The sequence below is a fragment of the Centroberyx gerrardi genome, chromosome 7 (assembly GCF_048128805.1).
Source record: "Centroberyx gerrardi isolate f3 chromosome 7, fCenGer3.hap1.cur.20231027, whole genome shotgun sequence".
Classification (NCBI taxonomy): Eukaryota; Metazoa; Chordata; class Actinopteri; order Beryciformes; family Berycidae; genus Centroberyx; species Centroberyx gerrardi.
This window is the reverse complement of record NC_136003.1, coordinates 9396898-9415416: the sequence shown is the minus strand read 5'-3', so window position 1 is coordinate 9415416 and position 18519 is coordinate 9396898. Positions and strand designations below refer to the sequence as shown.

Sequence of the window (18519 nt, the reverse complement as noted above, 5' to 3'; positions counted from 1 at the left end):
TGGACTGCTGGTGGATGTCAAACACTGCCGCTTGATCGACGCTGTCACCTTCAGTTCATACGCGTGTACACTCAGTGGAGCAGACTCCATCAGACTGTCTAGCATGCTCTCCGCCGCGGACGAGTTTCTCCGTCTTCTCGCCGAGTTCCCGGACCTCACGCAGCCCACCTTCTTGTCATCCATCGCCAAGCACAGGGTGGAACACCACATCGCCACCACCGGCCCCCCGGTCTACGCCCGGGCCCAGCGCCTCGACCCGGCCAAGCTCGCCATCGCCAGGACGGAGTTCGAGCCTATGGAGCGCCTCGGCATCATTCGCCGCTCCAACAGCCCGTGGGCTTCACCCCTCCCACGGTTTCACTTACCTCCTCACCATGGTGGACAGGACCACTCGATGGCCGGAAGCCGTCCCACTGTCGCCGACGCCGTCCACCGAGGTGGCCCGGGCGTTCATTGGGTCCTGGGTCGCCCGGTTTGGCACCCCATCTGACCTCTCCTCTGACCGAGGCCCACAGTTTATGTCCGAACTCTGGAATGCAGTCGCAGAGGGCCTGGGGGTGAAGCTCCACCGCACCACCGCGTACCACCCATAGGCCAATGGCTTGTGCGAGCGGTTTCATCGCTCCATGAAGGCCGCTCTTCGGGCCAGCCTCAAGGACAGCAGCTGGGCCGACAGGCTCCCGTGGGTCATGCTGGGCCTCAGGACCGCCCCTAAAGAGGACCTCCAGTCCTCATCTGCCGAACTGGTTTACGGCCAGCCGCTGCGGGTCCCAGGGGATTTCGTCCCTAACACCACGGCTCCCTGGTCCACAGCCCGCCAACGGGCCATGCTCCGGGACAACGCCAGTGTTTTCGCACCGGTCCCCACTTCGCATCACGGCCTCCCACGGTCTCACCGGGGACAAGCACTTCGTGGTGGACGTCGGCGGCAAGCCGGAGTACGTTTCTGTGGACTGCCTCAAACCAGCTCACCTGGACTTGGACCAACCCGTTGGCCTGGCCCTACCCTACCCTGCAGCGGGGGCGCCCCCCTGCCCTGCCTCCACCCCCCACCCTGCCCCCAGGCCGCCGCAGGGTCCCCAAGGCTCCTCTTGCGGGCGCCCCGGCCCCCGCTCCCGTTCTGCAGAGCCGTTGTGGCCGGGTCATCCGTCCCCCTCCACGTTGACTTTCTCTGTTATGGTGAATTCTGGGGGGACGTATGTGGCGGACTCTATAGACATTATTCACCATAATCTGTGGTTTGAGTATGTTTAACATACGCAGTTATATTGTGTGCTTCTCAGGGTTAAGGAGACACGGTCCCTTTAAGAAAGTCTGGTTTTCTGAGTCTGACGTCAGCTCGACGTAATGTTGTATTTTTGAGCGCGAGGTAAATTGTCTTGCTCTGTGGGTTAAAAATAAATGACACACGAGTTGGTGTAGTCAACGAGAGAAGTTGTCCGTCTCCGCATTCCTGCCACTTCTACAGGCTCAAACAAATCGCAAGAGGTGTCATCCGAATCTGACCCATCTAGAGCAGGAGTAGAAGTACGGAGGGGTTTGCTCAGCTTGGAGGTTCTTTCAGCATGCAGGTACCTCTTGAGTTGTTCGCCCATGGCAGCCGCCATCTGTGAACCAGACTGACAACATACATCTTGTTTTAGAGTGTGCCTTGGAAAATTACCACACAAACCACCAGGCTTTAAGCTTGTAACTTAAAAGGTGGACTGTTGATCATGGAGTTAAAGCAAAATTTCACCCACACTTTAAAGGTGCTGAACTATAGAGACTTGGGTTTTTTAATGGCCTCTACAGGTGCATTTCCTCATATTATGACTACACTTCCCATGGATCCATCGCCATCGCTCTGTATGACGCTACTTGTATTGGTCTCAGAGAATGCACATGAGAACGCACACCGAGAAAAAAACAGGAGAGTGAATCTTGACAGCGGTACTGAACATGTCTGACGTTACAAAATAGGTAATAGTTGGGTCATCTCCAGCAATTCCATGACCGTGGAAAGTGGAGGTTCGTTTCTCAGTGGATTTGTCATCTATGAAGGTTAAAAAACAAATTTAGCCCCCATGCCCCTCGCGAAAATGCGGGCTAACTTTTTGAGAGCCCCAAATTCAAAATAGCTACCATCGGCCATGTTGAAAATTATCTTTTCAATGGTTTGGCCTACAATGCTGCACAGTACATGGTTTCTGGGACTTTTTGGGTTGAGGAATTCATAATTTATGTCGTTTTGATGATTTGACTTATTTTTGACCCTCAAATCCAAGATGGCCACCGATTTTCAGCTCCATAAGTCGTCGTAGAGCCTTCATATTAGGCTCTAATGAAAGCTCTGCTCATGCTGAGTTGAGTTATAAACAGTAAAACAACATGTAAGTACACAGAGGTCATCTCAGAGGTCAAAAAGGTCAACGTTTGTGGTTCATGAGAAACGAACCTTCGCTCTCTATAGTCACTAATTTCTCTCTGGTCAGTAATTTCTTTTTTCTTTTTTTTTCTTTTTTAATTGAATTGAATGATAAAGGTGTTTATTGGAATACATTGGCATACACTTGTACATCAATATCCACTTTATGACAGTACAAGGTATTTAACAAAGTATTTAACAAGGAATTTAACAAGGTATTTAAACTGAATTTGCAACTTTACAATGATTAGGACACTCACTCCTCTCATCATCGCTACTACTCTCATCTGAACAGTCATGAAGTGTGAGCTGCTGAGGCAAAGGGGGAAGGGTGTGACGCACTGGTCGGCACTTCCCATTCACAAGTTCCCAGCCATGACCAATGGGAGAGGGATGCTCGAGCAGATTATAATGGAGCTGGCAATACGCAATATAGTTTGTCCTTTCCACATGAAGTTCCAACGAGTCGTCATCAGGTGGCAGACGGATTGTACACTTCTTCTTCAGTTTGTGCCACTTGGAAGCTCTGGCCTGCCCGCAGGTAACATCTGCACTCTCACCATAGATGATGGAGAGGACAAATGCCTGCATATCAGCTCTGACTCCGTCTTCTAACTCCAGATTCTCACCCACTCATCCCAGGAGCTCTCTTGCCTCAGGATCAGTTATCACCTTCTCCAACACCTTCTTCTTCCCGTGCCTATAGAACCTTGAGGTGTGGTCACTGCCAGTGATCACATGGAGAGGTATGATGATGTCTGCAGCCTCTTCTGAGAGCATGGCATGGCAGTTGATGAACGCATGCTTGCGTTTAATCAGCAGATCACCTCGGAGTTGTTGCGAGACATAAACTGCTTGGACAAACACGTCTGTGTCCTCACAGTCTAGTACAACTGTTCCAGTGTAGTTCCTGGTCCTCAGCTTAGCATAGGCAGAAAGCAGCATTGTATCAGCCTCTGGATGCTTAAAGACATAGTCCCCGCTTGCCATGCCAGTGCCCAGGTTGGTTGACGTTTCTCCCTTGCAGTATATGACGTCACCCCGCACCCAACCAACTTGTGTTTTCAACTGTTCCTTCACGAGCTTCTGCAGTCTGACCTTGCTTCCTGAGTTGACCATGAGTTCGTTGAACTCAGCAGCTCCTGGGAACTTGTCTTCGGGCTTGGGGAAAACATTTGGGATGTGTGGATGTTTTGCTGCCCGACAATCGTGCTCATCATCCTTGATGCTGAAGGGAAGGTCATACTTGTCGTTGACGAGGATGATGAGGCATGCATTAGCGTGGCGTGAGAAGATGATAGCGCAGATTTTATCAAGGTAGTCACTCCAGCGGTACTCTGAGCTGTCCCACTTCCTAGCCTCGCGGTCCTCAGGTGTGGGGGTGGCTAGCCGCCAGATCAGCCCCATGTCCACAAGGCTGATGTGGTCTCGTGGTTCCTCAATAACTGGGTCTAGGTTGAAGAGCTCTAACAACTTGCTCTTAACAGTCTTGCGCATTGACCCATCTACATTGTAGAGTGAAAGGCACTCCTCAGTCACTCTCCCCTCAAGGGCTGACTCAAGTTGGATCATACCTGATCCCTCCGCAAGGTCCACCAGGGCCGCCAGCCCCGATCTCTCCATCTGGGCCACCTTCATAGGTGCACCAGATGGTGCACAGATCCTTTCGCTAGCGAAATTCCGCTTCTTGTTCCTGTGGATGGTTGCAGTGAGAGGCTTGATCTTGGTGAACACTCGCTCTTGCAGGGTTGGAACTTGGCCATGTGGAAGTGCAGTCTTGAGGTCATGCACTAACTCTGGTGAGGCGACCAGGCCAGACTGTAGTGACCTCAGTTTAGGTGAGGAGATGTCAAAGGGCTCAGTGTCAAAATCCTTCATGCATGCCTGCAGGTCCTGAACTGCCTGCTCATCCTTCTTCATCCTCGCTGGCTGGCATTCAGCATGCTTCCTATGGCGACGCTGGCACTTGAGGTTCCGCTTCAAAGAAGCCTTCACCCTTGCGACGTTGTTTGCATTCCTTGTTGTTGAGAACAGTTGCTTCTCATTCTGTAGAAGCTGAAGCCATCCTTGCTGTAGCTTTGAGTTCAGATTCATAGTTGTTTCTATCCAAAGGTCCAGCGGCTGGCAGGAGTAGGGTAGCCCTGTCAACGACTGGGTGAAGTGATCGTTGAAGAAGGCCATTTGCTCATCTGACAGCGAAGAGAGCATTGCCCAATAATCTGGCAACCACCTCCCATAGTCATGGTTGTCATATGCCATCAGTCCAGGCAACATGTTGTATGTTGATGATAGGTACTCTGAGCCATTTCTTGCATGACATGCATCAAGACTCTGTACAAGAGGGTCGGACATCTCCATGAATGAGACCCAGAAGTCCCCCATGTCTGTGCCAGGTTTCTCATAAACTCTGTTGATTAGCTCCTTCATGTCACCATCATCCTCAAGATCACTGTGAGCTTCCTGTAGAGCCTCCTGAGTGTCAGTAAGTGCATTGCGCAGAGTGTTGAGGTTCTTCTTGATGTCCTCGGATAGTTCCTCATGCTCAAGAATCTTTGTCAGTCGTTTCTGGATAAGAGCCTCTCTCCAGAGCAGGATGCAGCGCACGCCCCGCCTGTAGTGCTTGGTCAACAGACCCCTCCATTACTACCCCTGCTGTAACCAGAGTGTCTGCCATGCCAGAGCCCTTGAATCTCTTGTAGATAGCATAGATGTAGGACATCTGCTGATGGAAAGCGCCAAGAATTGGGATGATGTCCTTGAACATTTCCGGATTCTCCGCCTTAAGCTGAACGATCGTCTTGTAGGTGGGCAAGTCACCAACGAGAAAGGAGAATGGAATATTCTTCTTGTGCATGGCCTCCACTAGTTTCACCATGATGTCATGCACCACTGACTTGCTTGGAGGTTCATTGTAGGTTGTGTGGTAGTAGTAGGTATCAAATATGTGTTTACATTTTTTCACTTCCTGAAAATGGTTTCAATGGAATTGTAGTCTTTTTTTTGGAAGGCGAGAAACTACTAACTAACGGGGTGGAAAATGACTTCAGGGGCACACAGTAAATGATGAAAATGGTAAAAAATAACTATAGTTCTTCCTAATATATATAATCAGAGAGAGTTTAACATGGCCTATAAAATAATTAAAGAATATTTTGAGTATTTTATAATTTTATGGCTTATAGTTCTTGTAGAAGTTGATTACTTTGCATTGGGGACATGGTAAAATCGAGCACATGTATCAGAAAAAAGATCAGTAAAGTAAAAAAAAGTATTTTTAATGTGCATTATTCTCTGTTTATGTGATAGAGAAGACCTTAATCTATAATTTAAGCCATAAATAAATATTTGACACATTTTAGAGAAAATATGAGGAAGTGTTTCATGAGGACAGAAATGTTGCTGCATAACAGGAATGACCCATATAGCAAAGGTTTGTTTCTCATGAACCACAAACGTTGACCTTTTTGACCTCTGAGATGACCTCTGTGTACTTACCTGTTGTTTTACTGTTTATAACTCAACTCACCATGAGCAGAGCGTTCATTAGAGCCTAATATGAAGGCTCTACGACGACTTTGAAAAATTGACCTTTCAGAGCTGAAAATCGGTGGCTATCTTGGATTTGAAGGTCAAAAATAGGTCAAATCATCAAAACGATATCAATTATGAATTCCTCTACCAAAAAAGTCCCAGAAACCATGTACTGTGCAGCATTGTAGGCCAAACCATTGAAAAGATAATTTCCAACATGGCCGATGGTAGCCATTTTGAATTTGGGGCTCTCAAAAAGTTAGCCCACATTTTCGCAAGGGGCAAGGGGGCTAAATTGTTTTTTTAACCTTCACAGATGACAAATCCACTGAGAAACGAACCTCCGCTTTCCACGGTCATGGAATTGCTGGAGATGACCCAACTATAACTTGATTTGTATCACAATCTTTTTAATTATAAATATAATTTGAAAATGACATTATGATTAGCTTTGCTAGCGAAATAAAGTCACTTTTTGTGCACCTATACAAGTAGTTATGTCTCTCGTTGTATTGGTTTGCCCTCTTGTGGACATAATGCGCAAAAATAGATATTCGACTGGTTCGAACCTATGTGTTTTTTTAGAAGGAATAATCAAACGTCATTTTTGGCCAATTTTGACAGCCCTACTTAGAACTAGTGTTAGGAAGTTAAACAGGGCATAATTCCCTCTCTAATATCTATTTTATATTGCTGTGAAAACATCAACAAATTTCTCCTTCAAACAACTGTATTTATTCAAGTTTCTCGCCAAAAACTAAATTTTACAAGATTACATTTGAACACATCATGATAACATTATAATTTACCTTCGCCTAATACTCATTTTTACTGAATAGAGCTTGAACACATCATAATGTAACTCAACCCAATAATGCCGTCTCCCGAAGCGAGCGGTAACGTTAACGTTAGTAGAGTAAACACAGCCATAAGTGCAGTTATTGCAGAAATAGACTCAATAACAACAATTAAACAAGAACAAGAGTATGCACTAGCGGAGTTTCTCGGCAGAAAAGACGTTTTCGCCGTTCTTCCGAGTGGATTTGAATTTGGATTCACTGATTGGCTGAAGGAGTTTGTCTGTCAAGGCAAGTACTCCCACCCACTGAAATCGATGTGGGCAGCTAGAAGTCCAGACTGATCTGTGGAGCGAAACAGAATGTGAGGTCACGTGATCAGAATGGTCTTACCAGGCTATTATCCACCTGCCTGCTTTGTGTACTACTGGAGTTTTGCCTGTTGTGGAATAAAGACTGTAATTGGACTTTAATACTACCTTGGTCTGAGTGTCTGTATCTGGGTCCTTCTCTGGTTCGTGATAGAAATAACGTTGATGTTAACAATGGAAATCAACGTAATTGATGTTAAATCAATCTATTATCAACGTTATCCATCATAACTGATTGCAGCAGTCGCTGTCTTGGACCATGTGGTCCAATAACAGCGACCACTGCATGCAGCCGAATGCTACATTTGACCTTCTGGAACAGCCGCATTGTTGACACCATCTGCAAGTAACTCTGGGTATACATAATAGCACCTGCACCTGGGAGTGCACAACTGCCTTTTGTTGTGTACCGGTGTACTTTACAATGACAATAAAGTTGAATTGAAGTGAATATCAAAATGTTTGTTTACACGCACTCTGAGGAACCCTTAAAATTGTAGAAAGTGCCACTTAGAATATCACTACAATGCAGAGGGCAGTACAGAACATGTATTATACTAGGGTGCTAAAACCAAGAGGAGGCGAGACATCAAGGGCTCGGCTTGCAATAGGTCAATCTCTTGTTTAAAACTAGCTTGTCCCCCCCTCGCTGTTTAAAAGTGGCACTCACCCCCTCCCATTCCTGAAAAAAATTCTCGTAATGGCGGAAACGATGAAGCAAGTGAGTAACCTTGTTATACTAGTAAACTTACCTGCCTCTTGACTTGTCATTGTGGGACATGTAACCTTCAGCGGGAGAAAAATCTGGCAAAGCGAGACTGGTAACCCGGCGACACTTCTCAGTAGCTTAGCTATTAGCCTTTATGCACAGCTTGTCCTTAGGGCCTCTGTAGTCCAGTAGTTTTGCTCTGCTTTATTTACAAATGTGTTCCGGTTTCTGTCACCCTCTAGTGGTCGGAAAATCGCTTAGTGCAGCTTTAATGCTGGAGTAGGCAATTTATTTTAGAACCATTTTGGTAATATTTGTTGAAATTCTTTTACATCCCGACAGCTATGAATAAATCAAATGCTCTGAGAATAAATCTGGTCTCTGTGGCTGTCCCAGGCCCTGTAATCAGCTACTCCAAAATCTCAGGGCGCCTGGACTGACTCTGGCCAATCAGGACAGCTCCTCCGCTCTGCCTGTCAATCACACGCGCACAGACAGTCTAGTCCGGCCTGCCCTGCCCCCCCTGAGAGAAAACAAATATATTCACAGAAGAGATGAGGTGAAACAGCCATAACCCAAATTGAATACTGGAAGCCAGTTGTTTTGTTGTTCGATTCAATTGTCCATTCAATTGTTGTTCAATTGCTGTTCAATTGTCCGAACTGCACAAGTAAGGTCAGTCAGTCGTGAATGTTGTAGTTACAACTAGATTGAGCTGCGTAAAAGATTTGGAATTTATTAAGTTTGTCCCTCTCATGCACAAGCCTAGTTTGGAGTGAGGAGTTACAGGAGGGAGGGAGGAAGTAGATAGGATGTTGTATACTTTGTATACAACATCCTATCATTCTATCCTATCATTATCATTTGTGTTGTCGTGTCAAAACCCATGCCACCCAGCCCCAGGTTGTGTCCAGCTGTGTGAGTGCTATGGTGGAGGCAGTAGCATTGAGCAACACCCAAGTGAAGCCAGCAGAAAGGACATTTATATATAATATAAATATTATATGTAGGGGGGGCTGTTGTACACTTTCAAATGTTTGCTCATTTCCCCAAAGTTTCCTGTGGGCTGATAGTTTGAAGGCTGGCTTGTTCTCTCTCTTTCTGCATTAAGACCAATAAACCTCTGTATGCCTGTTTTTTTTTGGTTCTGCAGACCTCAGGAATTCCCAATGTGTGTGTGTGTGTGTGTGTGTGGGGGGGGTTTAATAAACAGAATCTAGTAAGAGTTCAAGAGTCTAGATCATCCAAGTCTCTACCCACACTCCAGCCCAGTAGGTGGCGGTAATACACCTTTCAGTTAGATGTCAACCGCCTCAAAACTAAAGAAGAAGCAGCGAATGCGGGGGAACAATAATAGTGACGGACCAATATGGTTGCCAAACGTGAAAGCTAGGTAAAATTTAATTGTTTTGTTTTTTTATTATTAAATGCATTTTCATGTGATTCTGCCCACAACACAGCACATTTTTTTGAATAAATTCACCACCCCTTTCCCATATCTGTGACGACATATACATTACCGTTACATTAGGTCATCTGAACTGACAAGGAGTGTTGGCTATCATTAGCTAACCTCTTTCAACAAGCTTTCCAGGCAGCGTTAACGTTGGTTAACTGGTGGCTAAACCGTTAGTCATGTGGGGAGAGATCGAGCCTCCACCTAAACCGCAACTGAGTCTGTGTGTGAGTGGTGACACGAACAAAGCACCTGTCTGCCGACCGAGGGAACAGCGGACACCAGCACTTGGATTCGAGTTGAGCAGGTCTACAAACACCGAAGAGCCTCGGCAGGACAACCAGGTGAGAACAACAAAACGTTGATTTCTGTCTATCAACTTGTATACTCACAGGTATTGTTTCAGAGTTTGGGGCTTTTTGGCACAACAGCCACGTTTCATCCCCTGTTATTTCCTACATTTTTTGTGTTGTCGTGTCAAAACCCATGGCACCCAGCCCCAGGTTGTGTCCAGCTGTGTGAGGGCTATGGTGGAGGCAGTGGCACTGAGCCGGACCCAAGTGAAGAGCCAGCAGATAGGAGATGCTGAACTGAGCCTAGATCAGCGCACAGAGGAGCTACTGCAGCAGTACAGGAGCAGGCCACTGGTGTTCCTGGAGAGGTACCAGGTAGGGCTCAGGTGTGTGTGTGTGTGTTAAATGTGTGTATACATATGTGTGTATGTTTCAACCAGTGGCTGAAATGCCCTTTTGAAAGCTAAACAACAGTGGTAGGCATATTGAGACATGCACAACCATAAATTTTGTGTCCTGCTACCATGGCATGAGGAAAAACGGTTCTTTTTTTGAAATTGCTTTAATTCTTTAATACTTTAAGATAGAGAGTTCATATTAATACTTATGCGTTATGTGAGGACAAGTATGTTTAAATAGAAATATTTGTTTATTATCTTAATGAATTGCCTCATTAGCATATGGTTATGTTTAATATATTACGTTGATTATGGCACAACATAAGGCAGCTGAAGTGCCTCTTGTTTTATGATAGTGATTGAATTGTGTTGGAAGCATGATAGAAGTACCAAAATATTTGTTTGTGGAAGGTCAAAAATATTTGTTATTTTGATTAGTATTCATATATATTTCTGAACATTGCACCACAATTCACTCCACAACCAAGAAATACAGGATATTTGTCAGACCATGATAACCTAAAGCGTTTCTGAAATATTTACTCATGTAAAGGGTTAAATGTAACTGAAGTCAGAGTGAGTATTTGTTTGGAAAATTACCTAAAAAAAAAAAGCAGCTAAAGCAAGTGAAAATACTGACTTTGAAAAACACTTGGAAATGTAGCATTACCCATAAGTACAATAACTAGATTATTAACTTGCTACTTCTGTCACAGCCCGGCTCTGAAAGCCGTGACAAAGGAGGGAGATGCACCACAGTTGAAGGAAGAAGCCAGTTAAATTTTTTAATAGAGCAGCAAAGCACATTATGGAATGTGGAGGAGTCGGTACTGTCAGTTGTGTAAAAGATGCATAAGTGAAAGTGTGTCTGTTGTGGGTGTTGAATGGTGTAACCTAGGAGAAGGATAACAAACGCCAACCAAAAACCAAAAGAATGTCTAAGGGGGAGAGAGTTCCCCCTGAGAACTGGGGTGGCCTGTTCTTAAAGCCTGGGAGCACTGGGCCCAGGTGCTCCCAGTTTCTAGATAACCACACTTACTCAAAGTAGCTCCTGTGTAAAATACAGGTTATTGCATCAAACATGATCTACCCTCCCCCATTTCCAGGCCTACCTGAAGCCCCAGCATCTGGCGGCGTTCGCCCACCTCAGCTCTGACCCACGGGCCCAGCACTACAGCAGAGTGATACAGAGGCGAACTGCAGGATGCACCGAAAGGACCAGGGTCCGAAACCAGCGCTACGCTGCCCTCAGGGCCCTGCAGAGGGGTAGGTTTGAGACTCCAGACCTATGCCCATGTACTTGGTTATTCTCTGCCTGATTCCTCAGTCAACACTCATTATCACTGCACTACATCACTAGGGACCGATGTTAGGGCTCGGTATCGAGAACCGGTTCCAATTTAGTCCCAGCCTAATTCACCAGAATCGCTAAGCGACCGCATTAACGATACCTCTTATTGATCATTAAGCATTTTGAACAGCTGGATGCTTCTCCAGTAGCTGCGGAATAACCTATTTGACCCTCCGGTGTGCTGTCAATCGCAAACAATGGTGGACTTTGACGCTGGCTGGTCACATACGTACTCACCCTCATGTCAGTCGAAACACCGGTGAAGTTTGTAAGTCCATATAAAACACACAGCGAGTTGGATAGTGCAGCTGAGCAGCTCCGTGGCAGAGTTCCAAAAACAGCAAATAAAAAGACCATAAAATTACTCCAAACAGCTCGTGCAGCATGATCCAAGTATTCTGAAGCCCCACAGATTGCTCTGTGGGCCCAAAAGTCCAATATTTACCTCATTATCTCCTAGACTCGCCGTACTTATTCTGCACAGCACTAGCAAACAGATGCTGCCTCCAAGTGCTGTTGGAAATATTGAAATTACGGGTAGAGTGCGCTTGAAGGACCCAGTAAAGTGGTAAACACAGTCAGTGGCAAATATTTGTGATTTGGACCTCCAATAACTTTGTATTTTGTTCTCTACAATAAGGCATTATGCCAAATGTGCCTTAGCTGGTCTGAGAAGTCATTCAGAGACAGGAGTAAGTCTACACAACAATGTCTGTCTTGAGTAATAAAACAAATTTAACTCCACTAAAGCTGTATGTAGTCTCTTAACCCTGAAAATGTATGCAGTAGGAATCAATAAGGGAATCGATAAAGAATTGGATCGGTAAGAAAAATCGAAAATGGCACCGGAATCGGTAAAATCCTAACGGTACCCAGCCCTAGCTGACTGCGGCTAGTAACTTGCCGCAGTATCTCTTGCTTCCCATCACATTAAAACCCCCTCACAAACAGTGTGTTCTCTCTTTATCTGCCCATCCCGCCATCCCTCCGTCCCGGCCGACCTCCTCTCCCAGAGGGTCAGTACTTCAGCGAGGAGCAGATGCGGGTGAGGGAGCCCCTGCTGTATGAGCAGTATATCGGCCAGTACCTGACCGATGAGGAGGTGAGAGACGATGATGCAGCACCAGGGTTTACCATTTGTTTTTTTATTTTATTTTCAATTACAATTTCCAGTTTAGTTTTAGCTCGTCTTTACACAGGGTTGGGTAGATGTAGTTTAGTTTTTATTTTTCAGAATGACTCAATTCTGATTCCTTTTAAATTGACGTTGTAGTTGCTGGAGCGCTCCTTGGAGGCCATGCAGGGAGGGGCACACGGAGGAGCACACGGAGGAGCAGAGGGCCCGGGGGGAGGCACGGGGGGGCTTGCCCACATCCTCCTCGACTCCTACCAGGAGCGTCTCATCCAGAACCGGCTGCAGGAGGAGCAGGAGAGAGAGGAGGGCGCGCAGGAGGAAGACGAGGATGAGGATGGTGAGAGAATACATTGGAGCCCAGCCCAGAGGACAAAATGTCTCTATCTGTATATTTCTCTCTCACCTTCTTCCACTTCACTCAGCAACAGTCAGCATGTGTTCCTGCACGGTCAAGTGAGGAGGCAAAGTCTGTCTTTCTCTCACTCCCTCCCTCCCCATTCTGTCATCAAGCATGTGTTTCTCTCCGTGTGTTCCTATGGCAGACGAGGGAGTAAAGGAGGAGGGGTGGGAGCCTAGCCCAGAGGAGAAGGCTCTGCTCAGGGAGGAGTTCGTCAGTCAGATGCACCAGCGCTTCCTGGATGGCAAAGACAAGGATTTCAACTACAGGTCAGCCACACCACCACTGACTGGGCATTCACACTTAGCAGTCTGAGCACAGAGGGCCCTATGGATCAGCAGGATACTAATGAGTAATGTGATTCTTTGCTGATCCTCATAGGGAAATTCTCTTTTTACTTTCACCTGTACACAAAATGGTCAAAGTACAAGGTACACCATTTGATCTTACCTAACGTTTTGATAACTGTCATGAACAAATATACTGTTGAATTTTGCTTTTGAAGTTGTGTGTGTCTTCATATATTGCAGTGAGGTGGATGGGAACCCGGATTATGACAACTTGGACATAGTGAGCAGAGATGCAGAGGAAAAGTACTTTGATAACGATGACGAGGAAGATGAAGTGGAAGATGTCCAAGAAGAGGAGGAGGAGGAGGAGGAAAGGGAAAATAAAGATGAGGAAGAGGAGGAAAAGATGACAGAATAGTGCTGAACTTGTTTTACACACACACTGCTGTGATTGAACTGTAAATGCAAAGTGTACAAAATCAGGAGATGTTTTCTATTTTTTACCTGTGCTTATATGCAAAAAATATCTGGTAATAAACATTATTTGTAGGTCTTTGTCATTTGTAAGTGTATTAATCTTATTTTACAAGTGAAACTCACAGAAATTGAACAGCTTCATGGTCGTTATCAGTTGTAAAAAATCACACAACTACGCTTAGAATGAAATAAAAGAAAATGTAGTGGAGTAAAAAGTACATTTCCCTCTGAAATGTAGTGGAGTAAAAGTATAAAGTCTCACAAAATGGAAATACTCAAGTAAAGTGCCACTACCTCAAAATTATACTTAAGTAAAGTACTTGAGTAAATGTACTTACTTTCCACCTCTAGAAATCTATATGACATTAATTCATAGTAAACGTGATAGCAAGTGTCAAACTGGTGTCAGTTATATGAGTAGAGGGTCATTTAAGGGGAAAAAAAGCATAAATGAATGCTTTTCATAAAATAAAGTCAATTTAGTTTACACTGGTGGTTGTTTGCCTTATATGATCATCAACTGCAGGCCAGAGTTTACCTTCCTTTTTATTTACCACTACATAGAAGCATAGTCTTATAGCATAAAATAACCTTGGCTAATGGGACTGGTTTTCCCTGAGCTGTGACTAAGTAAACTTTGCTTGAGTCCCAAGCCGGTCTCAAGTCTTGAGGCACAAGTCTCAAGTAAAGTCCCAAGTCTGAATGTAGATTTGAAGTCCAAGTCAAGTCCATGTCATTAATGTCAAGTCTAAATGTAGAACAGCAAGTCAAGTCAGAACAAATCAAGAGTCCAGTATCAATATCTTAAAGAAAACTAAATATCTAGGACTTTTCAATGCAATATGGTTTTAATAGGATAAAAACTTGGTAAGTGCATCATGAGTTTGATTTCTATAATTAATTTCAACTTCAATAAATTCAGTCATTCAATACAAATGTCAGATGGCCAGGTAAATTAATTGAATTAGATGGTCAGGATTTCATTATTTGGTAAACAAAAAAACAACAGAAACAAGTAAAGTAATGGTTTAGTTAACAGTACAAATACAGTAATGCGGGAAAACATAGAAGAACAAGGCAACAGGGTTACAAGCAATTTACAGGCATCATTGATCAGAGAACAGGGATAAGATTATTTGGAAGTAGACTATATAGACCCATGTGTAGTCTTCTCAATTCCCTACAGTAGCTATACCAGCAATGGATGCGTCATTCACGGCTGTTGGTCTGGTTCTACTGGCATAGTTGACCAAATGGCCGGAGATTTTACTTGTTGAAATGCCCCCTTTTGGTTTCACCTCGTATAACTCCGCCATCCCGGGCTATCCCATACAGACCGGTATGACGAGCGCATCTATTTGACGCGCCAGACAGCATCAGCAGCTCAGCTCGAGTCGTGTAGTTTGTGTTCACTTCACGTTTGCTAGCTCGCAAACTTTATGGTCTGAAAAATATACATTATTCGCATTATCGAATGCAAATGCATTTTTTACAATGAAAGCTCTCTGCCGTCAGTAAGTATGATAACCGTTTTTGTGCTCGCACCATAAGTTCAGCGAGTGCAGCCCGTCTCCGTCGTGAGGAGGCGTGACCGCAGCCGGAGCAGAGACTGTCAAGAAGCTGCGTCAAGCTAGCCACAAGAATACCGGAATATAAGGGATTTTGCCTTCAAAACAAAAGTATTACTCCAAAACTTTGCAATTATGTTCGCAGTAAGGGTTTTGTTTTGAAAGTTATGACAGGAAATGTAATTTTTCCATTCTGTCTAGTTTGACAGGGGTCTGTCAAACAAGCTGTACTTGTCAGTTAGCGTAGCTAGGCTAGCTAAGATCCCCACTTGTCTTTTTGGTTGTCATTCTTTTGAAATGGACAATGATGTGGACTCCGCAAGGGCAACAAGATAATACCAAGGTACGTATTTGCATTATAGCCTCCAACGGACCCGCCTGCATGCTGGATTACATAATGCCAATGCAGTTAGCATGTTGTTTGTTACTTGTGCTTATAACGCACTGCTACAACTACCAAGCCCATCTTGACAGCTGCCCCTAGACTAGTGTGGCTTCCAAAAACATTTTCACAGACACGCATCAGACCACAGAGCACAATTTGATAAGACTGTGCCCCAAGGAAGAGGATTTCAGTTGTTAAATATGATTTAGTACAGAAGTTAATAACTGTTTCCAGTGTAACTGGAATAGGGCAGTGAAACCTATGACCAAAACAATCATTCTTCTATACAGTTTCTCATTGTGCTAAACTCTTACTCATTTTGCTGAGGACTCCCAGGAACCCTCTGGGTTCTAGCTTGTAGTAGTTTCAGACATAAACCCACACAATGTGTGCAAGCCATGGAGGAATGTGCATTAAATTATGTTTTTTGTCAGTGTTCATTCTTCTCAGAAGTAGTTGCACAGGAATTCTTTATGTGTCTGTCTGCACAGCATGCCTGGATATGTGGTTCAAGCAGGTGATGGTGAAATAGCAGCAGCATTAAGTACAGTATGTTAGTGGCAAGATGATTACTGTGGCACACGCCTGGCTACAGACCTCACACAAGTACCATGGAATTGCGATTGTCCACGGAATATTGTATGTGTATGAGATCTCTCTCCCTCTCTTTCTCTCTCTTTCTCTCTCTCTCTCTCTCTCTCTCTCTCTCTCTCCCACTCTCTCACACACACATACACTCCCACGCACTCACTAAAACTGGGTCAGATTAGCATGAATAAAGCCTTCGGTACAAAGTGGAGCAGTGGCTGATGTCCTGTGAAATGAGGAGAACACACTCCCTGACTGAGTGTGCTTTTCATCTTGCTTAACTCCCTGTTGGATGTGGGATCTATAATTTGGCTATAGGCTAAAATATGAGTGCGTCCATCATCATATTTATTTACTGACTTTACAAACATATTAACCATAAATGTGATCATGGAGGATGTCACAACGAAAGGCAGAACCTATTTCTGTTGTGGCACCCATGCGGTAAAGTTGGCAAGGCAGGTTAGGCAAATACATTAAATATCAGCCACCATGTGATCAGTCACAGTCATAATCAAAACACATAAATACTGTTCACAATTTACAACATGACACCAGAATAACAAGATGATAACATAATGTGTCATATGATCTCTGATATTAACTGATTATTTGAAGGAGGCCTAAATGACATTTTCATTTGGATTCACATGGCTGCGATCAGCAGCTAGTATAAGACACACTGTCGGTTGGTTGGTCCCCCCCCAAAAAAAAATCCTCTACACATGTAGAGCCATGGGATACAGAGATGTCACAACATGCGTGCTTGTTCAGTATCACCCTACTTTATACTCATACAGTTACAAACATTCACACCTGGGAGCTGCCCAGGACAACCATGGTCTTCTACCACTTCTGTCCACTAAGCATCTTCACTGAGTGTTTGAGGGTTAAGTGCCTTGCTCAATAGCACCTTGAAGGTTGTTGCTGAGGGACAGAGAGTTTTACACATTCACTTTCCCTGCCCAGATTTTCCCATTTAGCCAGGGACTTGAACCAGCAATCTTCTGGTCACAATTGTTTGAGGGACACCATAGTCAGTTGCTTGACAAATAAGAATTTATGTGTCTCTTGTATAGATTTGATACAATCTCTGTCTCTCTCCCAGTGAGTTGGAAATCCCTAGTAGCTTGTTTAACTGGAAATAAAGACCAGATATGCACAGCAGCAGCTCTGTGATAGGCGGATAGATTATCTTCATATCTCCTCTTTTTGACAAAGGTTGTTGTTTTAACATTTATTATCAATATTATCTACCCTAATTCTTGATGGATTTCTAATGTCATACAGTCAAACTATTTCACTGATAAGTGTGCCAGGGTGTTTCCAAGTGGCTTGTAGATTCTGATTATCTTTCCGGCTGTATTTTGTTTGCTTTTGCTTATTTGCATTGTTACTGACAAAGCTATGGAAGGCAAGGCTATCACTCTTTGTGTTGATACAATCACAACTGTTTGAATATTCTGCATTGAATACATTGTTTACATTGTAACACAAACACTCAAGGATATTCTAGAGCTAAATTAAGCCAATGCTGCCTCTCGTAATCCCCAACAGTACCTCTTATAGATCTAGCTTAGAGTATGATTGGCTGGTGTTGTGATGAGGCTTTGTCTATGTCACAGGGGCCAGCTGCTATGAAATCAGACACATGTCAGGTCCTGACCCATCAGACCATGGGTTGTTATTCATGTGTGTACTAGGCCAAATCAAATATTCACCACTCCCTCTGTTCTGTGTATGCCAAGCAGTCTGCAGCCATACTAAAATGATGCTTTTGTGATGGAGAAGCTTTTCTCAGAGTGTCTCAATCAACCAGACTGCAGTCAGCCACTCTCAGAGGGTTTCCAGAAACAGAGGTGCTACTTATAGGCCAGACTCTCGGGCAGGCAGCAGTGTGTTTCTGGGTCGAGCGGAGGAAAGAGAAGAGTAGAGAAAGAGGAGGACCATCAGGCTTCAGTGTACCCGGGGGGGGGAACCCAGGGCCTTAGATCAGTTGCCATGGCAGCGGACATGGCACATTACCACGAACCTGTTTGGGCCTGCTTCGGGAAGGCAAAATTAGATATTTTTTTCCTTTCTTTTCAAGTAGTGGGACAGCAGTATAGGCCATTCACTGAAGGTCACACGTCACATAGAGGACTGGGCAACGGTTATAGATTTTGACTTAAGTGTTCATGCAATAAAAATGTTGCATTGTCCTATAGGGTTGGTATCATGTAGTGTGACTGCAAGGTAGTGATACTGTGTCATGCTTGTCACTCTTAAGAAATGATTTCTGGCATCAATGTATAATTTACTATGGATTATTATTATTATTAGCTCACATAATGTAACATATTTGATGGTACAATAAGCTGTATTTC

General features: G+C 44.4%; 1 protein-coding gene across 2 annotated transcripts; it reads left to right on the top strand.

Annotated features, from left to right (window-relative positions):
* Positions 1-9160: 9160 nt before the first annotated feature.
* Positions 9161-13678, top strand: ccdc97 (coiled-coil domain containing 97). Of its 2 annotated transcripts, XM_078284389.1 has the most exons (8): positions 9193-9208; positions 9347-9615; positions 9769-9939; positions 11069-11228; positions 12327-12415; positions 12587-12785; positions 12991-13114; positions 13376-13678. In XM_078284389.1, exons 2-8 carry the CDS (start codon positions 9451-9453, stop codon positions 13551-13553), a joined length of 1086 nt encoding a protein of 361 aa, XP_078140515.1. In that variant the 5' UTR covers positions 9193-9208; positions 9347-9450; the 3' UTR covers positions 13554-13678. The 2 variants fall into 2 exon arrangements, with proteins under 2 accessions (XP_071764027.2, XP_078140515.1); XM_071907926.2 differs by having other exon boundaries at positions 9161-9615.
* Positions 13679-18519: the final 4841 nt, after the last annotated feature.

Excerpts from the sequence above, each read along its gene's own strand:
- ccdc97 (XM_071907926.2), top strand. The coding sequence starts at position 9,451 with ATGTGGGGAGAGATCGAGCCTCCACCTAAACCGCAACTGAGTCTGTGT. Across the intron at positions 9,940-11,068 it reads TGTTCCTGGAGAGGTACCAG|GCCTACCTGAAGCCCCAGCA; the intron begins GTAGGGCTCAGG and ends CCCCATTTCCAG. Across the intron at positions 13,115-13,375 it reads GACAAGGATTTCAACTACAG|TGAGGTGGATGGGAACCCGG; the intron begins GTCAGCCACACC and ends CATATATTGCAG.